Consider the following 20,196-nt stretch of genomic DNA (forward strand, 5'->3'; position numbering starts at 1 on the left):
TTTATTTTGTGCGGACGGGGTTCACCAGGTGCCCAGTTAGCTCGCGGCTAACACTAAGTTAGCCAGGTGTGGCTGGAGCCCACCCGGCATGTTATAAATGCACTCATTTATAACACTCACAGGTAAGTCACGTGACACACAGCTCGTGAATAAGTAATCTATTACAATAAAACATGTAGTGCAGGTAACAGTGTGTCCAGTGTTTAATAGGAGTCCTCTGATTACTTTGTATCTCTGTTTTAAGCACAAGTGTGTGCCTCTGACCTCAGTGTCACCTGCATACCTGCCCCCGGGCTTCTGCAGTTTAACATAACGTTGTTATGAAGAATGGAAGTACAGGTGTGGTGATCAGGTGTGTGTGAGAGCTCTGCGGGGTCGGACTTGGAGCCTGGAGGAGGAGGAGGAGGGTGGAGCTTCATGGACATAGTGAAGGACTCAGAGGGCTGTGGTTAACTGTAAAGGGTGGAGGTTTTTATAAGGTGTAGGTGCAGAGGGCTTCACATGCCGAGCCTGATGAACAGGAAATTCAGAATTTTTGGATGCACGCGTTCGGCAGCAGGTTTCCTGCTTCGATCCCAGAGCTTTCGTCCACTTATCGGGATGAAGGAGGGAACATTTCAGTCCGGAGCAGCAGCGAGCTGTGAGTCTGAGGATTATTTTAGTGTTGCTGAGTCGCATGTGTGTTCAGTGACAGTGCGCGCTTTGGGATACGAGTACAAGTGCAGCGATCTGATTGGTCAGATCTGTTTATTCATAGCCAAAAAATCCAAATATTGAGCTTCATCCAAAAATTTTGTATCCTGTGAAACCTCGCGGTCTGTGTGGGCGCGTTAAGAACAGGTAAAAAGAAAAACACTCGTGTGTATAGAATTTTATTCTCAGGTTTCTGCAGCATCTCCGTGTGACAGCGCAGGTACGAGTACAGGTGTGCTCTGAAACTCTGGAGACCTTTGAGCACAAAATATCTGAAAACCACAGCCGCAAAGACAGACTGTAAAACACCTGGATAAACAATCACAATGGAGCCAGAAGTGTGACAGGTAGCTGGAACCAGAACCTCCAAAATGTTAGTGTTCGGTCCTGGGGAAATGCACCTGTCAGGTAAACTCACCTCACACTTTCTACCTGGAGTTCAAACACCTGACACCTCGTTTAAACATCTCTCAGCCTGATTGGAGGAAACCGTGAGGTCAGGACAGCGCTGAAGTCTTCACGGGAACGGCAGTGAGGTTTCTCCCGAGTCTGCTCCCTGACGCTCCTCACGACGAGCCGCTCTGGGCGTCAGCCTTTGGTCACATGTTGGCGTTTTAAAGAAGACGATTTTCAGAAACTCTGTGTCTGCGTTTACCTGAGGAAAACTGAGATTTGACCCCGTCGATGGTGTGCACAGTTATCTGCTACTTTTTTGCACAGGTAGGGTTGTATTGCCTTGAGCAGGTATTTTAGTATTTTTGATCTTCTAGTTTAGCCAAACTTCACCTGCAGCTCAAACGTCCCTGGTGGCAGGTGAGGCAGCTCAGCTTCTGCAGCAGTGGTCAATAAGAGTCATTGACAGGTGATCAGGTCCACGTGGAAACATGCAGAGGGTCAGTCTGAGAACAAGCATGTCTATGAAAGTGTGAAATATCCAGCTTCTGTCCCAGCGCTGAACGCCTCCCAAAACCTCCATCCTGATCCTCTCCACAGGTCTGTGCGGCCTCCTCCTGTGGGGCCTCCTCCTGTGGCGCCTCCTCCTGTGGGGCCTCCTCCACACACCGTCTGTTTCTGTGTGAAGTCTGAAGAACCACAGCGAACTGGGATTAACGCTGTAATCAGCTGATCATCGTGGAGTTTCCGATGTCAACCAAACCGACTAATCGCAGCGCTGTGATGTCATCAGTACACCAGATCCTATTTAAGAAACCATGAAGGTTCATCTCTTGCTGTGATGACAGCTGTGATGTCACAGCTGACATCACAGCGACCTGATTGGTCAGATTTGAGTTGGCGCAGTTCAGATTTGTTATGGTTTGTGTCGTTGTGTCTTCAGGTCCGTCGGCGCGCTCAGCTGCTCCTTCAGAGTTAAGCCGCTCTTGTTTGCATCACAACCGACGCAAACAGTGAACAAACCAGCAGTGAAACGTCCAATCACAGCACAGAACCACGACCCGTCTCAGAGACCGCACGTTTGACTTGGGATCGCTGTCTTAACCAAAGGGCGGGGCCTCAGTGTCGCACTTGATGCTGAAGCTCAGTGTGAAGGTCTTCACGTGTTCTCCCGTTTATTCACACGCTTCGTCTCTCGCCGACCTGCAGGAACGTTCTGCTTTCATCAGAGCTCCGCCTGGAGACCAGGCGCAGGTGGAGCAGTATGGTGTTCTCTAAATGTCATGTTAAACAAAAGCAACATGGTCCTCCAATCAGCTAATAGGAAGCAGCTCCACCCTGATGATATCATAACTCATGTTCAGAGGCGGTTACATCACAGTTATCAGGAAGCAGAGCGGCGCCACATGGCGAGGCTGCCCTGCAGGTTTACTGTTCACAATCACAGCGACACACTCACACCTGCTGAATGACATCACAAATCTGTCAAATATGAGGTTATTTTAAATATTTGTAAGCCTAAAAACTGACAACAATAAAAGGTTTTACATCACAAACGCTGAACATGTATGACGAGGCATCCTCTACCGTGTCACACGTCAGATTGGATTATCATTTATGATCACATCCATAATCAATAACTTGAGCCGTCGCCTCTACGCCCTTCAGCTTCCTGTCACATGACATGTCAGCAGAGGAAATGTCAGGCGCTGCAGCAGAGCGCCCCCTGCTGGAGTGAATAAACGCCGGGGACTAAGGCTACGTCCACACGTACCCGGGTATTTTTGAAAAAGCAGATTTTTCTATGCGTTTGCACCTTTCGTCCACACGTAAACGGCGTTTTTGGTCACTGAAAACGGAGATTTCTAAAAACGCCTGCCAGGGTGGAGATTTTCGAAAACTCCGTTTTTGCATTTACGTGTGGACGAGAAAAACAGAGAAAACGCAGCGTCAAAGGTCTGCGCCAATTTTGACGTCACACTGTGCGCCACGTTATTGTTTCGGTGAAATGAATTTCTACAATACTGTTACTGTTAATTGTACTCTCTGCAGTGTTTAAATGCTTACATATACACACACAGTTACTGTCCCTCCACACATACGACTCGGTTCTGCTTCTATGCCCCATCTTTGTTTACTATTTCCCACCGAGGCTTCTAGACTTCTGATTGGCCAACATTTCTACAGGTTAGGAATATATCGCCACCTGTTGCTTTGGCATGTTCCTGGCAGCGTTAAATCTCCGTTTTCAAAAATACCCGTGTACGTGTGGACGTAGCCCAAGTCTCAGTCCTTCAGACCACAGACTGTAAATGAACGATGGCGCTGTACTGTGATGTCAGCGGTTACCATCTTAGCCGCTTCCTGTTCTGAAACGCGTCTGGAAAAACTTCAGCGAGCTCACAGATCAGCTGGCTTCTGTCCAATCAGACTTCAGAGTCAGCCCCGGATGAAACAGGACGCAGGTGTAAGCAGCTTCAGTGTTACCTTTACATCCATCCTTTATGTACAGTCTGATTTTGGCCAGCAGAGCCGCAGTCAGGGAGGGGCAGAGACCACAGACTCACCTGCTCAGGTTATTAAGATGTCACCGGCTCACTGACACAGCTCGAGGTGTTGCGGCTGAATACGAGTCTGTTTACAGGTGTGAAATGACCGTGTCAACTGTTATTGATGGGCATGCAGTAAATAAAGTACGAAGAGTCATGTGGAAGAAACAAACCCGCCCTGTGGTGTGACATCACTTCCTGTCTCTTTTACCTAATTTTTTTGTTTACATTTTAAATACCTGACTTTATCTTTACCCCGTATTTTAGTACATTTAGTCCTTAGTAAAGATTTTATTTTGATCCATGTTTTATTTGAAGAGCTGCAAACCTGTCGATAAATATTTGTCTGATTATTTTAGAATTTGAAAACGGGCAGTAAACGATGAAGCTGAAATGATTTCACAGAGCCGGACGCTGATTTTTACCGATCACGGCTGTGTTTTTAATCTGACCTCAGATCAGAACACGAAGCGCAGAAAACAGGAAACACTTTATTTAATTATCACTTTCTTACAGACCTGAAGTCAGTGAGACATCACACACAGAGGTAAGACTGTCATCATAGCAACACAAGACACTGCAGACACGAACGCAAACCAGGATCAATAAATCAGTTAAGAGGGTCAGTCATCTGTCGCCATTAAAACTTCAAGTTAATTCAGTAATAACAAAACAGCTTCACTGTTACAGCAACAGCCACCACCGGGGGCAGCAGAGAGACACTGACAGCGGGTGGGACACGCAGTGAAGAAGAAACCATAGAAGGCACACGTAAGCCACAGAGGCCTCACAGTACACGTCCAGCAGCTTTCACACATCCCATAATTTCTCAACACTTCATAAACTAAAATCAAAGCGCTTCAGAAAAATGCTTTGTGGGAGGAGCTTCAGCAGGAGGGTCAAACCTGAAATGTTTCCCTGTTAATACAGGTTCAGTGCACGGTTGTCCAATTGGAGGCTCCTGGCCCAGATAAGGGTCACAGGTGTGTTCAGGAAACCCCCAGTCTTTCAAAATAAAAGCACAGCTCCAGACCTAAATGGTAACGTCCTCTAAAACACAAGCTGCAAAGAAAATATCCAGGCTGATTAATCGATTAGTGAAAAAGAAGTGATTAATCATCGAACAAAGAAGCAGCTGCTGATCGATCAATAAAACGTGAATTATTGATTTACTGACCTGAAAATAAAACGTTTATTAATGAAATGAATGTGAGGCGTTTCGGCGCCCCCTTCTGTTTCCTCTCGGTGACTAACAGCACCTCCCTCCGTCACCGATTCACCTGCTGATCGACTCCTTAATGGAACCTTTGACTCTTTGTTCTGAAACGGAGTGGGAGGAGTGTCATGATTGTCCCTCAGTGCGTCTCCACCCGCCTGCTGCTCCGTGCCTTAAAGTGAGTCTGATCAGCTGACGGAGGAGCGTTGAGATTGGCCAGTCTGTGTCACACGTTGATGACGACGTCGTCGTCGTCATCTTCGTCCCTCGCCTCCTCCTGTAACGTGTCTGTGGACCACCTCCCCCCTGCCTCCTCCTCAGAGGCTCCACAGGGGCCGATGATGTACCTGTAGTCGCCACCAATGGCAAACGCCGCCCCTGACCCAATCAGCCAGTCTTTCTCCTCGTGCTCCACCTGCCGCTGCCATGGGACGCCCCAGTTTGAAGCCGCCGCCGCCTCCTCAGGCCCCGGGGCCCGGGCTCCTCCCCCATGCTCGCCATCGTCGCCCTCCAGGTTGACGTAGAATAACGGCTCCTTCTGAGGAGAGGCGGGCAACAGGCTAACCCACAGCGCCTCCAGCTGGCCGACCAGCTGCTGGAAGCTGGGCCGACATTTAGGGACAGGACTCCAGCAGCTGTGCATGATCTCATATCTGACAACCACAGAAGAAGAAAGAGGTTAAAGAGTGCACACAGCTGACGTGATCAGCTTTATTTTGAAAGGTGTTTCGTTCTGTGTGTTGTTGTTTCTTCAGTTTGTCGTTTGTGTCGTTGTGTACACACTCACATGTCGTCTCTGCAGTCGGCCGGCTTCTTCAGACGTTCTCCTTTGATCAGGAACTCGTAGATCTCCGAGTTTTCCACGCCAGGATACGGAGTCTGACCGCGAGTCATGATCTCCCACATCGTCACGCCAAACGCCCACTGACACACACACACACACGGTCATCATTCGCTGGGTGCACACACAAACCTGAAACTTTTAAAGTCATTATTTTACTCCTAACATGTTCCTTTAGTTTGTTTCCATGACAATCTAATCATGTGACAAAGAGCTGGTCTGCTGACGTCACAGCTTCACTCCTGACCAGCAGATGGCAGTAACGAGCACTACAGCTGTGATGAGGTGACAGCAGAAACCACCTGCAAAGGTGTGTTTAAACCCGTCTCAGCGTTAAGCTGCTGCGGGTTCACTGATGGCACAAACTCAGCGGCGCCTCCTCTCAGGTCGTATCGTCTTTACAGAGAACAAAGCGTCCCTGCGTGCTCGCATCAGCGCTCGCCTTCTGCTTGATCAGCAAACTTAGAATAAGTGCTGAGACACGTCAGCTCATGGATCAAAATCTGTCAGGATGGATTTTTATGAATGAGCGTGTCGAGCTGCCTTCAGGCATCGTTTTCAGGCTGTCTGAACGTGACTATCAGCAGAAACTAAAAAAGAAAAGAGCCTGAAATGTCCTCTGGTGTGAATCAGGATCTGTAATCTGGGACAGCTACGTCACAAACGTCTGTGTGTCCCGGGTGTGTGCGTGCGTACCACATCGCTCTGCGTGGTGTACACGTTGTCAGCCAGACTCTCCAGAGCAATCCACTTGACGGGCAGTTTGGAGACGGAGCCCTGACGGTAATAATCGCCGCTGTAGATCTTCTTAGAGAGGCCGAAGTCTGCCACACACACAGTCATGTCCTCGTTCAGCCTGAAACACACACACAGAGCTCGTTAAGGCCGGCACAGCGCCCCCTACACTCATTTTTATCCTTTATCTTTATCAAGAAAGTTTCACTTCCATGTAAACGCGCTGAATGCGACACACACATGACATCGACAGAGCGCCAAACAGCAACAGCAGACTCTGTTGGCTGATTGATAACCTGGAGATTGCTGCCACTCCTCCTCCTCCTCATTTAAACTCACAACAACAACGACTATCTGAAGTGAATCAGATCATTGATCGACTGCTTGGCTGCGATTGGCGCACTGACATGCAGTTTCTGGCGGCGAGGTCTCTGTGGATGATGTTCTTGCTGCTCAGATACTCCATCCCCTGAGAGATGTCCAACATGAACCGGACCAGCGTGTGCAGAGACAGGTCCTAATGCAGAGGCACATTGGTTATTGATCAAAGCATAGCGCGGGTTATTGATCAGCTATCGATCAGAGCGAGGCGAGGCGGCGTCTCTTACAAACGGCTCGTCTCCCAGCCTGGACAGCAGCAGGAAGGTGTGCAGGTCTCCGTGCTTCATGAACGGCAGAACCACCATCGGGATCGGCAGCCGCTGGCCGGGACGCCGGTGGAGGCTCACTCCTATTGGACAGATCGGCATATTAATCACGCTGCCTGACCTTTGACCTCTGGTTAACCACTGTGTGGTGGGCGGGGTTACCGATGAGCTGGATGACGTTGGGATGGTGGAAGTCCTTCATGTAGGCCGCCTCCTTCAGACACTGCTCGATGTCACCTGACGAGGTGATGTCAGCTGGAGGAGGTCACGTGATCTGGTTATTCAACGCATCGGCTGCTTAAAGAAGGAGATGAAGAAGAAGAAGAAGAGTACAACTCACATTTCAGTACTTTGACCGCCACCTTCTGGACAGACGAGTCCTCAGTCTTCAGGAAGGCCTCACGCACTGAGCCAAACTCACCTGCACAGATAAACACACCTTGATTTTCTGTTTGCATTTGTTACTTTATTACACTTTTATTTATGTTTTAACATATTCTACAAATTATTTTCTGACACGTTCCATGAATATTGATATTTTTAAACATTTTGTGTGTGTGCTCTTGGAGTTTCCTCACACTCAGCACTCTGTTGTATTTTGTACACACACACACAGAGCTGAGGTTATACAGGTGTTTCTGTCGTGTTCACAAACACCTGACTGTCACCCATCTATATAAAAGGTCAGGTGACATCATCAGCGCGAATCATGTGATTTAGTTTCATTTAAAAAAAACCAAAACAACCCACATTAATTCATAAATTAGTGTTTGTCGCTCTGATTACAAGAGAAAGTGAAGAGTTTGCTGACAGTTCCTGTTTACACGTGTCGTTTGTTGTCGTCATAGCGATACCTTTTCCCAGCATGTGTCCGAGCGTCAGCAGCCGCTCAGAAATCAAAACGTCCTTCAGTTTGTTCTTCAGCTCGTCGTTGATGCAGAGACCGTCCACTGGGGGGAGACACAGAGGCAACGAGGTCTGATACACATTCTCGTGTTCATCGTCTGTCACGTGACTAAACAACAAACACACTGAGCATGCTCACACTCACAGGTGGACTCCTGCAGGTCCGTCACGTTCCTGCTGAAGGACCGCGCCGCTGTGAAGGACACTGAGGTCTCTGCGCCCGGAGACTTGAAGGCCGAGCTAGAAGCATGAAAACACGAGAAACACAGCCACACGCCTGATGCTGGCAGCTCATTGGTTCACACGTGAAACGTACAGAAACATTTTTAAAAGTTCACATGTTGCGTTTGTTTGGGACTACTTTCAGCTGTGGATAAATAAACTGCTGCAGCGTGTCTGTGCAGGAAGCAGGAAGGCGTGCTGCTGTAAGGTCAGTGGTGTGCGTGAACACGTTCGTACCCAAACTGCATCTCCTTCCCGCGGCGCTGAGCGACGACAGCCAGCAGCAGCCCGACGATGGTGGCGACCAGGAGGCCGAGCAGCAGACCGACCCACATGTGGCTCCGCGGGACCCGGACCTGCGCTGAGAGAGCAGCAGCCAGGCAATAATCAATCCATCAATGTCATTCAAACACCCCGCGGTGACATCAGAGCTGATGTCATGTCTGAGAGTACCTGAGGGGGGCAGCAGCAGCACCGGGGAGCTCCACGGCCCACAGCCTACCGCCGTGCAGGCCGCCACCTGGAAGGACGCGTTAAAGAAACGACCACCTCCAGAGAGGTGGGCGGAGTTCTCCTTAAAGAGGAGCGGCTCCTGCAGGCAGAGACAATGACATCATCACCGGCACCCTCTACCTCCAATCACACTGGAGAGACAGGTATGACTGTCTCACCTGAGCCTCTCCTCCCACAGTCCACTGCACCTTGTAGGCCAACAATCTACCCTGCAGCTCGTCCACCTGAAGCTCCGCCCACTTCAGAGACAGGTGCTGCTCCGAGAGGTCAAATGTCAGGTTCCTGGGGGCCGCGGAGGGCACTGAGGCGGGACACACAGACTCACAGTCACAGGTACATAAAAGCACGTACGAGCCAACAAAAACTCGGACCGCACATCAACTGATTCCTCTGGTTCTATCGATTCTATTGGTTTCTACTTTTCTCCTGCTGTGTTTTTCTGGGTGTTTCTCTCTGTGCTCAGCTGCTCTGGCCTGCAGCTGAATGTGGGTCACTGTGGCTCAAAGGGCCCAGTGTGAGCTCCGCCTGCAGGAGGCGCCGCTGGCCCTGCTGCAGGCCTCACACTGGATTTAGGACACAAACAAAAGCTGATTGTACGCAGAGGATTGGAATCTGCCCAAACACACACACACACACACACACACACACACGGCTGTAGCTCGTGTTTACTGACTAAACTGTGAGGTAGTAAAACACCAGCTGGTCACATGACACGGTCACATGTTTGCTGCAGGTAACGGTCAGCGCACCTGTCTTACCTGCTTCAGGTGTGTGAAAGTGCAGCCAGGGTGAGAAGGGCGACGCCCCCACCTCGTTCACACAGGAGACCCTGGTGCTGTAGTTGGCGTGACTCCTCAGACCAGTCAGAGTGTGGAGGTGAGGAGGAACCTGGACCTCCCGCTGTGGGAGGTCCCACCTGCGGGCGGAGCGCCTCGACACCTGGTTCAGGGGGGGGGGAGGGTGAGGACCTTTTTGAGGCCTACAGGTGAGGCGTGAGGGTAAGGTGTGCATTACCTGGACGATGCAGGTGGACAGTTCAGAGTGACCAGTGAATCCCGGTTTCCATGACAACGTTACATTGTTATCCACCATCCCAACGATCTGCAGGCTGACCGGAGCCTCCGGCAGCACTGAGACACAAAGGCACACTGTTTACAAGCCACGCCCACACATAGCCATGCAATCACAGCTCAACTTACACCTGTGTGGGTGTGGCCTCACCTTTGATGTGAGCGGTTCCAGTTCTGGACACGGAGACGCCCCTGGCATTCTTCGCTTCACAGTAAAACTTAATGCTGCTGTTCACACCTGCACACACACACACATTAATCGCACACACAGAGGAGCTCCAGGTGCATTATGGGTGATGTAGTTTAACACAGATGACACAAGAAACTGTGTGTGTGTGCGTGTGTAAAGCTTCCATTTACACTGAAGCTGTCCGAGTGTGAGCTGACAGCAGGAGAACATCACATCCAGAAGGCCCTGAGTAAATGTGGTTATCCAGGACAGAAGGACAACCGCTGCCTGACTGAAAACCCTCAGTGATCCTGTACGTGCCAGCTGAAACACTTTTTCTCTAAACACCGCGTCTCTGTGGATTTTAAACCCTAAAGAGTGGTCCACCCCAAGGATCGGGTCCCCCGACACAAACAGAGTAACATAGTGTACGCTGTTAAGTGCAGGAGGATTGCCAGGATTTATACATCGGGGAAACCAAACAACCTCTGGCTAAGAGGATGGCACAACACAGAAGAGCTACCTCATCAGGCCAGGACTCTGCAGTCTGTTTACACCTACAGGCCAGTGGACACTCTTTCAATGATGAGGATGTACACATCCTGGACAGGGAGGAACGCTGGTTTGAGGGCGGAGTCAAGGAGGCCATTTACGTGAAAAGGGAAAGACCATCTCTGAATGGAGGAGGGGGCCTAAGGGTACATCTGTCACCATCTTACAATGCTGTGATTGCAGCCATTCACCAACTCTCTGTGAATGGGACTCATGGTTATTGATCAGTGATAAATCAGTTTGCATATCAGTGATCATAAACTGACCTCCCAGCCTATTGTGAGTCAGTGGTGCAAGTATCAGGCTACGTCCATACTAACACGTTTTCGTTTGAAAACGCATCATTTTCTCTCCGTTTTGGCCTCCTGTCCACACTGAGACGCCGTTTACGCTCAAGGACAACGCAGCGTTTTGAAAACGGTGCTTTCATGTCGCAGTGTGGACAGCGAAAACTGAGACTTTTTGAAAACAATGACACACTTTAGTCATGTGATGCAGTCATGTGACCAATTAAACAAAGATAGCGGAGGGCATTATACAGCAGCTGTTTTGTTTGACAGCCCTGTTACAGATTAATATCAGTCTGTACGTGCTCCAGACAGCTTTTCTTCAAATTCTTTAATTCTCACTCGCTTTTGCAACTTTGTACTTTTGTGTTACTCGCAGCAACAACTCCACCTCATTGTCAGTCCATTTAAAAAACTCGCTGCTTTTCCTCGACATTTTGCCGCGACGCTTCAAAGAGCCGGAAAGTAAATAAGCGGCAGACAGAAGTGAGGCAGGTCGAGTCTTCTTGCGCTTCTCGCATGCGCAGGACTGGAACGTGAGCGTTTTCGACCGTTTCAATGTGGACGCACAACTCTGTGAAAACGACTGATAGTGTGGATGCAGAGCGCTTTCAGATGAAAACGCCATTTTCAATCTATCCGGGCCAGTGTGGACGTAGCCTGAGTCACTGCACATGTGCTGTTTATAAATTGAAGAGGTCAGCTGATGACGTTTCTTCCACTGCAAACGCTAACACCCCCCCCCCCCTCCCCCCCCCCCTCCCCACCAACCACACACTCTGAATATCAGAGATATTTTAGGTGTGAATCAGCTGAGGCCGTGTGGGAGAACTTTAATCTGGAGAAACACGACGTGATCTGGCTCCAGTTAAACCGACCTGTGGATTAAATCCAGCTCGCGCGTGTGTGTGTGTGTGTGTGTGCGCTGAATAATGGGGTCATAAAGCTGTGTCTGATTTGTGTCTAAATCTTTTATCAAACAGGTGTGTGTGTTTTATCATTTGAGTAATAAAGTTTTCTGAATTTAAATGGCACACTGTAGCTCCTCCCACAGGCTGATTGATACTTGAGGACCTTTCCCATGATTCATTCATTCATTCATTTATTTGTTCATTTCAGGCACAAAAAAAAAAAAACGTATATGATGCACCTGGATGTCATTTTTCTCTGACCTGGGACGTGAAGGATGGAAGGTGAGGGTCCGGGCTCCCCCTCCTGGACTCCTCCCAGCCACCACAGCACCTCCACGGGCTCGGGGGGGCCGACGGCGGCACAGGTCAGGTTGAAGGGTGTGCCGGCGAACATCGCCACATCCTGAGGCTCCTGGGTGAAGTGAGGAACTCCTGCAGGAAGAAGAGGAGGTGAACCTGGAGCATGATGGGAAACGTGAGGAGGAGGCGACCATGCTCAGGGTCCTCACCTTCCACTGTAATCCAGGCTCGCTCAGAGGAGAAGGTCAGGCCGTGGAACTCCACCTCACACCAGTACTGACCCGCATCCTGCTGCTGGACCGACTTCACACTGAAACAGACCACAACATCAGACCCAATAACAGTCACACAGCACCGGCCCAGCACAGAGCAAGGTTCATGAGAGCTTTGGATCCACGAGCTGAGGGCTCTGCTTCAAACATCTGCACCTCACGTAGCAGGAAGGGACCACATCTGGACCAGAGGGTGGAGTGGTTGGTGTTACTGTGACGATAAGCAAATCAGGCCCATTGAGTCTGTGTGTTGTCACTGAAACAGCCAAAGCGCCATCATAAGGCCAGGTGCTGAATTTCAGCAGCATGCACACTTTTTCCTCTTTGGGCGTCCTGTCAGATCACGGAGGAGGAAGCGCTCAGTCTGGAGTCCGAACACCTGCAGCCTGGAATCAAACCAAGGATCGCCTCCGCCAGATGTCAGCGGGCTTTTCATTTCACCTTTTAAAGGAGCGACACAGATGGAGGAGGTGGTGTTGGAAGGAGATCAAGTTCAAAGCAAACAGCAGCTCTGTCTGTGTTTACTGCAGGACGTCTGTTTAACCATCAAACAGCAGAAACGGCGAGCTGCGGGCAGACTGCATGGAGTTTTTTACCACTTTAACATTCTCGCCACAACATCACAGCTAAGAGTTTAAAACGGTTCCAGATCAGGACGGAAACACTACATCATATAAATGACTCGACTCCAGCTCCACATTAAAAGAAGATGGAGGAATCTAACTTTCTGCCTCTGCAGAGATTCAAACTGTTTAGGTCCATGACGGCTAACTCTATCCAGGTGTTTTCCAGGACATGTTCTGGATTCCACAGCTGGAACTTTAACCTGCAAAACTGCTGGGCTGTACCCAACACCTGTGCGAACTACAGATTTACCTGAAGACAGGAAACATAAATCAGAGTGTCATCTGCGTATAAACTGACGTTTGGTTGCTAGATGTCAGCTGTTGGAGCACCAACAGGTAAAAAAGTAGATTATTTCACCTTTCTCACGTTCACTGACACTCCTGTGCTCACCGCCTCGCTGCTCGCCTCTTCCTATTTTATTCCGACTCAGCTTCAGGTGTGATGGATGTGACCGCGTCACATGTGAAAGCCTGAGTTTTCTGCCTCATAGACGCATGAACATAAACCACTGAATCACCTGCGTAGAGCTTCACCTGTGCACAAGGAAGGAGGTCCAGAGGCATCAGGACTAAAGAGAACCCAGTACAGAACCCTGTGGAACTCCAGCTGCTTTCTTACAGTGGATTTAGCCTAAAAACTTTAATATTGTGTTTCTTCCCTTTTAGAAGTTCATCTGCCAGACTGTGATGCTTCACACTGAATGAATCAGCTGAGTCAGCAGGAAGCAGCCGCGGAGTGAGCGCCGCTGGCTGATAATTAAAGTCGGGATTAAACGAAGAGACAAACGTGGTTTGACAGTACGATGACATCACAGCACTCTGGCAGCCCCGCCCCCCAGTCTGAAAAGCACTTTCAGGAAATCAAACGAAACGTTAGGAGAAAAACATTGATCGACTGAGTGTTCTGCACCTGTGTGACGTCTCCCAGTGCTGCTCTCCCAGTGTGAGGAACACCTGATCTGTGCTGTAAAGCTTCTCGCCGTCCTTCATCCAGGTGATCTCCGGCTCCGTCACGCCTTCTACTGCGCAGCCCAGCCGCACCTCGTTCCCCTGAGACACCGTCTGATTGGACGGATGCTTTGTGAACACCACACCTGCTGGAGTAGGAGGAGTCAGCTTGATCCATTCACCCAAGCTCTTCAGTCTGAATCGTTTCTTTTGTCATACTGAAAGTTTAACACGTTTTCATCAGCAGATCTGTGTGTGTGTGTTTTCCACGCAGCAGTGTTTCATCTCAAACTCAACACACTTCTCTGAACTTTCTGGAACAGCCTCATCATCTTTGACGTCCTCCATAAGAACTTCATTCAGAAGCTGTCTGAGAATCTATTATTTTATCTTCCTTCAGTCTCTCCCTGATCACTGATCAATAATCTGAACATTTAAAGGGTTCATGAAAATACAGGAGCTCAAACAGTTCAGCTGCTTTTATTTTGAAAGTCTGACTGAAAACCAATCAAACATCAGATCCAATCAGAGAGCAGCCAGGTGAAATCCTTTCTATGCGCTGATGACATCACAAGACAGCAGTCATCACTTCCTGGAAGGATGATGTAATGGTGCACTGGGCGAAGCATCAGTAAAAATACCAATAACCAATAATCAATGCTCCGCCCCTGTGAGCAGACTAACTCTGTGGTTCAGTCTGACACACAAACAGGTGAGGCGCTACAGGTGTTCATGTGGAGCTCGTGAAGGTTTCCTGAACGTAAACAAACTTCCAATCAATTGAGAAATAAAAAAAGTTGATCCTGAAACTTCAGGATTTAGACGTGATATCAATAAAAGAGTTTAGATTAATTTTTACGAAAAACCTGAGGACATGAACTCAGAGCTGTGCTGAGAAGTCTGATGATTTAACCTGAGGAACTCTGGTTATTCTGCAATGTGTGTGTGTGTGTGCGCGCGCGCATGTTTACAGGTGAGTTGCAACACACCCGCAGTGACGTGGATCCTGAATAAAATGACTGACAGCTTCACATCATGACTCGGGGACCATAAAAGCTTCCTGAAGCCCACGGCTTCAGTATCAGCCCGGAAAGCTGCACTTTGCCCCCTGACCTCTGTTTACGAGTGCCCACACCAAACTCCATTCAAGAACTGCCCGATATAATGCGAAAGTGTCTGCGAGCTGCTCCACGTGCTGTAAAGGACTTCATGGCATGACCTCTTTAGTTTGTCACGGACCTGAAGGTAAATCGCAGCGAACGCAACAAACCAGAAAGAAACTAACTCGGTTAAAATGTGAAGTTGTCACGGGTTCGGGTCAGAGCAGGGATCTGTACGTGAGAAAACAAGCGAACCGGCTTCAGATAAACGCTGCTTGGTATGACTCGCGTTGGCCGATTTACTGAGAGGCTCCATCACCTCGGAGCGTCAGGTGAGCCTGACCCTGTGAGTGTCTGACAGGCGGTAAAATCTTTAAATCTGACAATTTTCGGGCGGAGTTCGGCGGATGTAAAGCGGTCCCATTAGCTCCTGTGCTAACTGCCCACGACCCCCGGGACACTCACCGCTCCCACAGCTCCCCGCGGGGCTCCGCAGGGATAACACGACGATCCACAGCAGCAGCTTCATCTCCGCATCCTCCTCTTCCTCCGGCTCGGTCTGTCCGTCACGGGAGCCTCACTGCCCGGCGGACCAACAGGAGGAGGAGGAGTGACTGATGAAGATCGTGAAAACAAAGGAGAATAGCCCGAGGCGCCGGAAAAACTTCTCCTCCGTTTGTTTTCCCACAAACTCCGACCCGCCAATTTACCCAGCGCGAGGCCGCGCGGGCCGGATGCGCCTTCACAATAAAAGCTACACGCTAAACTAAAATTTCATTTTCATTTAATAGCAGGGTTATTATAGTTAAATAAAACTAAATATGAAAATAAAAACACATTCTAATTAACTAAAATAAATAATCAGTTTCATTAAATAGCAGTGTTATTATGGTTAAATAAAACTGAACTAAAATTAAAAGTGTCTGAAAACTGAGTTATGAACAAAAATCAAAACGGAATAAAAACTAATTAGGCACTACAATAACTCTGTTAAACACACATTTATTTGCATTATTCTTACAGGTGTTATTTAAAAACACCAGAACTACTTTTTCTTCAGTTTACATTCAGTGAGAAACTGTACCGAAAAGCACCACTGAACGACACAGGAAATCATTCCTCCCTGTGGCCATCTCTCTGTACAACTCATCCACTTAACACACTGTTTACTGCAACAGCAGTACTGCAACATGTTTCTTTTTCAGCTATTTATTAATAAGTGACTTTATGTATATATATGCCTGTATATATTGTGCTATTCTTAGTTAGTGTATTGTCTGTCTTTGTTAATGTTTGTTTGTAACGGAGCACTGTAACAAAAAAATAATTTCCCCTAGGGATCAATAAAGTATTCTGATTCTGATTCATATTTTCTGCTTTTAATCTATAAATAATTTTTGTTTTACTTTGTTTCAGCCCATTTCATGTTTTCTTATATTTCTTTTAACATTTTTATTATGACACATTTTTCCATTTGTTTCGTTGTTGTTTTCTTTATTTCTTTCTAGTAAATATTTATGGGCGTCATTATATTTAATCATATCAGTGGGATTCAAACCGGAAGTGCAGCTGACTTTCAGTTGTTTCACAGATGATACCGGTGGTGTGTGTGTGTGTGTGTGTGTGTGTGTGTGTGTGTGTGTGTGTGTGTGTGTGTGTGTGTGTGTGTGTTTTTACTGCGCATGACCGCCACCTGCTGGTGTGACATTAGACTTCAGGTAGTTTCCGCCTGATGCAGAGTACTCAGATACTTTGGAATAACGGCTTTAATCAATGATCAGTTTGTTTCAGTCGATTGATTTTGACAGTTCATTGCAATATTTTTGTTTCAGTTTTTTTTTTACTGTTTTCTTTGACATCATAGTTGCTAAATTATTTAAATTTCCTTTGGAAAAGTTTTCATGTCACTTTTAATTTTTACTAATTTTATTTCCATTTAGTTTCATTAGTTTTACTTTTTCCATCCAAATTTTATTCTCCTGTTAAAATAAATAGTGACTTCAGTTTCACATTCATTTAATTTCATTTCATTACTCATGTACAGTGTTGGAACAGAACACATCACAGTAATCACATTACTTTTTTTCAGTAATGTGATTACTGCATCCATGCAGTAATCACATTACAGTTACAGGCTCTTCAGTTATCTGTACGTACTCAGCTGGTTTTGGGTGGTGTGCAGGGGGAGGGCGATGGTGGAGCAGCTGTAGAGGAGTGCAGACGTGAAGAGATGGACACAGTAGCACCAAAGTAATATAATGACTTACTTTTCTTTAATGCAGTTGCTCCCTGGGGAAAGTAACGAGTCTGGATAGGCAGCTGTCCTCAGTGGAGGGTGAGAGGTGCTGCTGGGATGACTGTTACTGATTTACTGAGGCTCCCTGTTAAATCCTGAGTTTAAAATCCTGCTCCTCATATACAAGCTTACAGGTGTGTAACGGAGACCAGGGGCTCCGTTACACACCTGTATTTGTATTCATTTCAGTGATTGATATTTTAAAAACTAAATAAAAAAAGAAACACACATTTGTGGTTAGTGATTCTTTATTAGGTCATTAGCTGGTATCTATGGCTACGTTCACACTGCAGGCGAAAGCGCATCAAATCCAACTTTTGTGACCCTGTGCGACCCATATCCCATCATGGTACGACAGTGTGAACGGCACAAATCCGATATTTTCAAATCCGATCTGGGTCACTTTCGTATGTGGTCCTGAATCCGATACATATCTGATGTTTTAGAAAGCGACTGCTGTTTGAATGGTCATGTCGCATTAAATCCGTCTTTTACGTCACTGACACAAGACAGACGCCAATTATCAGCGCCGGAGAAGACATCGCGAACGCTTCCTGTCCATCCAGCGTAGATGTTAGTGAAACTGTTGGGAAGACAACGTGAACATTTTATTTGTACTGTATAATCTGCAGATTCTGACAGAAATCTGCAGCTATCCTTTGAAGCACCGCTCCTCTAAAACAGCAATAAGGATCATTATTAGGCCAAATGTAAATAACAAAATAACTTTATAACTTAAAGCAAAATTGGGAAACGTAAAGTCCAAAACAAGTCTTTATATTAAGGCCATCAGTCAAACAATACTGTTGGTCTGGGTCTAAACAGAGCGCGTTGTGTGTGACGTCTTCTTTTGCGCATGCGGGCCGCTTTGAGGGTTCACACTAGAGCGCGTTTGCTGTCGCATTTTATTTGTAGTGTGAAGAAGCAGACAAAACAATCAGATTTGATCAAAAATCGGAATTGAGCATTAAGACCTGCAGTGTGAACGTAGCCTAAGTGAAGACACAGTGGGAGTGGCCATCCTACCTGTGTCAGGAAGAAGAACCTGAGTTAGAGCGGTTCATGTTCTATCATTGGTCTGTAACCAAAATTCTTTGTGTATGTTTTAAGAGCAGTGTGTTAACAGTACTCGCCTTCCTGGTGTCGTCCTTTGCAGGATGTGGAGCAAAAGAGTCAAAGCAGACCAATCACCTGCTCCTGAGCTCCTGGAGCGAACCAAAGTGCGAGTTAGGGGAGTGTTTTACTTTAAATAGTGTGGCTGACGTCTATGTGTTATTGAATTAGTTATAGGACAAATATAAATATGTGTTTCATGTGTTGTATTGTTGTTTAATGTTTGTGGACGTTTCTGTTTTCATGTAGCCCGCTGGGTTCTTCTGCTGTGTGTAAACTCGTCTCTCTTTAATAAAGTCTTCCAGTCGATGGATAAATGCAGTGTTGGGCAAGTTACTTAAGTAATTAATTATAATTACTAGTTACTTCTTCAAAAAAGTAACTGAGTTAGTAACTGAGTTACAAGATTCTAAAGGTAATTAATTACTTGAAAAGTAACTATTGTGCTACTTAAATGTTGAACCCTCTGGGGTCCAGGGTATAACTGGCCATTTTAACCACTTTGATGTTTCCTCCACATTTCACCTTTAAAACTATTTATTTGCCTTGTTTGTTTTATCATCAGCACAACCTCACATGTCTGAATTTACAGTCATGTTTTCATTTTGACTGTATTAACACAATTGATCTAAAATCAGACAAAAAACATAAAATCTGAGTAGAAAAAGTTATATTTTTACTGTAACAACCACAAACATGTTTATTGAATCATATTTCATAACTTTAAATACAAATATAAATCATCAGTTTTAAAATCATATGCACAAGTTTTGCAAACAACAAAGTTATTTGCAGCCATTTACATTTTACCCTTTTTTTTATAACCATTTCAAACTATTTACAGAACAATCAGCTGTTCTTCAATAAGATGCCACACAAATAATTTCTGTCCACTATAAAGGAGAACATCACAGCCTGATACCTGCAGGTCTGACAGCAGCAGGTGTATCACTCCTGTTTCTACCTGGAGACAGCAGTCGCCTCATTGTTCTGACACACAAAACTAACTAACTAACTCTCTCTCTCTCTCTCTCGCTCTCTCAAATCTTCCCCCTCCTCCTAAACAACCAAACGTCATGTTGCCATATCATTTTTTGATTGGTCGACATGGTGCATTTTTCCACCAACACCAACGGGCTGATTTTTGTTTTGTTTGTTTGCTCATAAGCAGAGAGTGCTCGCTGCGCTGTCCTTAGACAGTAAACGTGACGAAACTATTGTGGTTGGCTTACCACGACTACTTTATTCTTCCTCAGTCAAACAGCAGCACTCATGCCATTGTTTTGCCCCCTTAGCTCCAGCTGTTGTGCCAGAAAGTGATCGTGATCGCGGTCCGCAGGAGCGCGCAGCTGCTTAAAGCTGTAGCGTCCAGATTACTTACAACTACTTCCTGCAGCTGATATAAGCTGGTTACAACCGTCTGTTTGGTGAAAAATAGTAACGCGACCGCATTTTGTTGTTAGTAACGGTAACGGCATTGTAACGATAGAAATGGTAATTAGATTACTCGTTACTGAACAAAGAAACCCCGTTATTCCCATCACTGGATAAATGTGATTCCAGTCTCATGCCGTTTCGTTTGGACCAATGACTGTATAAAAGATGGACGACGCGACAGCACCCCAAAAATGAAGCCAAAACGTCTCTATCGCCCCCTGGTGTCTGGCTGCAGTATAGGTCATAAACCCCGCCTCCTCCATGTTAGCTGATGGGACTGGGGTCAGACTAAAATAAATTAATTCTCCTTAGATAATTTTTTTCCAAAGATTCTTTCTTTTGTTTTCAACAGTTCTCATCACGCTGATTGATGTCCAAAGGGTCTCCTTTCCCATAAGTT

General features: G+C 46.9%; 1 protein-coding gene and 1 long non-coding RNA gene across 7 annotated transcripts; one reads left to right on the forward strand and one right to left on the reverse strand.

Moving 5' to 3' along the window:
- Nucleotides 1–26: 26 nt before the first annotated feature.
- LOC135933872 (uncharacterized) lies at nucleotides 27–3,807 on the forward strand. The gene is made up of 2 exons (XR_010573974.1): nucleotides 27–122; nucleotides 2,030–3,807. It is a non-coding gene; the product is annotated as an uncharacterized LOC135933872 (long non-coding RNA).
- Nucleotides 3,808–4,112: 305 nt separating this feature from the next.
- tyro3 (TYRO3 protein tyrosine kinase) lies at nucleotides 4,113–15,620 on the reverse strand. 6 transcript variants are annotated; one of them, XM_063499863.1, is made up of 19 exons: nucleotides 15,416–15,620; nucleotides 13,813–13,996; nucleotides 12,214–12,314; nucleotides 11,966–12,136; nucleotides 9,937–10,023; nucleotides 9,730–9,845; nucleotides 9,474–9,654; nucleotides 8,874–9,016; nucleotides 8,656–8,794; nucleotides 8,440–8,563; nucleotides 8,126–8,220; nucleotides 7,929–8,024; nucleotides 7,415–7,495; nucleotides 7,237–7,329; nucleotides 7,036–7,157; nucleotides 6,835–6,944; nucleotides 6,389–6,548; nucleotides 5,639–5,775; nucleotides 4,113–5,504 (listed from the first exon to the last, which is right to left on the reverse strand). In XM_063499863.1, the coding sequence occupies exons 1-19, from the start codon at nucleotides 15,477–15,479 to the stop codon at nucleotides 5,078–5,080; spliced, it is 2,631 nt and encodes an 876-aa protein (XP_063355933.1). In that variant the 5' UTR covers nucleotides 15,480–15,620; the 3' UTR covers nucleotides 4,113–5,077. The 6 variants fall into 6 exon arrangements, with proteins under 6 accessions (XP_063355933.1, XP_063355929.1, XP_063355932.1 ...); XM_063499859.1 differs by having other exon boundaries at nucleotides 8,120–8,220; nucleotides 9,465–9,654; XM_063499862.1 differs by having other exon boundaries at nucleotides 13,813–13,999.
- Nucleotides 15,621–20,196: the final 4,576 nt, after the last annotated feature.

This window comes from Pelmatolapia mariae, linkage group LG16_19 (assembly GCF_036321145.2).
Source record: "Pelmatolapia mariae isolate MD_Pm_ZW linkage group LG16_19, Pm_UMD_F_2, whole genome shotgun sequence".
In the NCBI taxonomy this organism is placed as follows: domain Eukaryota; kingdom Metazoa; phylum Chordata; class Actinopteri; order Cichliformes; family Cichlidae; genus Pelmatolapia; species Pelmatolapia mariae.

Coding starts and splice junctions, on each gene's coding strand:
- tyro3 (XM_063499858.1), bottom strand. CDS start 15,479: ATGAAGCTGCTGCTGTGGATCGTCGTGTTATCCCTGCGGAGCCCCGCG. Junction 8,564..8,655: donor GCTGCTGCTGCCCCCCTCAG/GTACTCTCAGAC, acceptor CTGCTCTCTCAG/CGCAGGTCCGGGTCCCGCGG. Junction 8,025..8,119: donor GCAGGAGTCCACCTGTGAGT/GTGAGCATGCTC, acceptor GTCTCCCCCCAG/TGGACGGTCTCTGCATCAAC.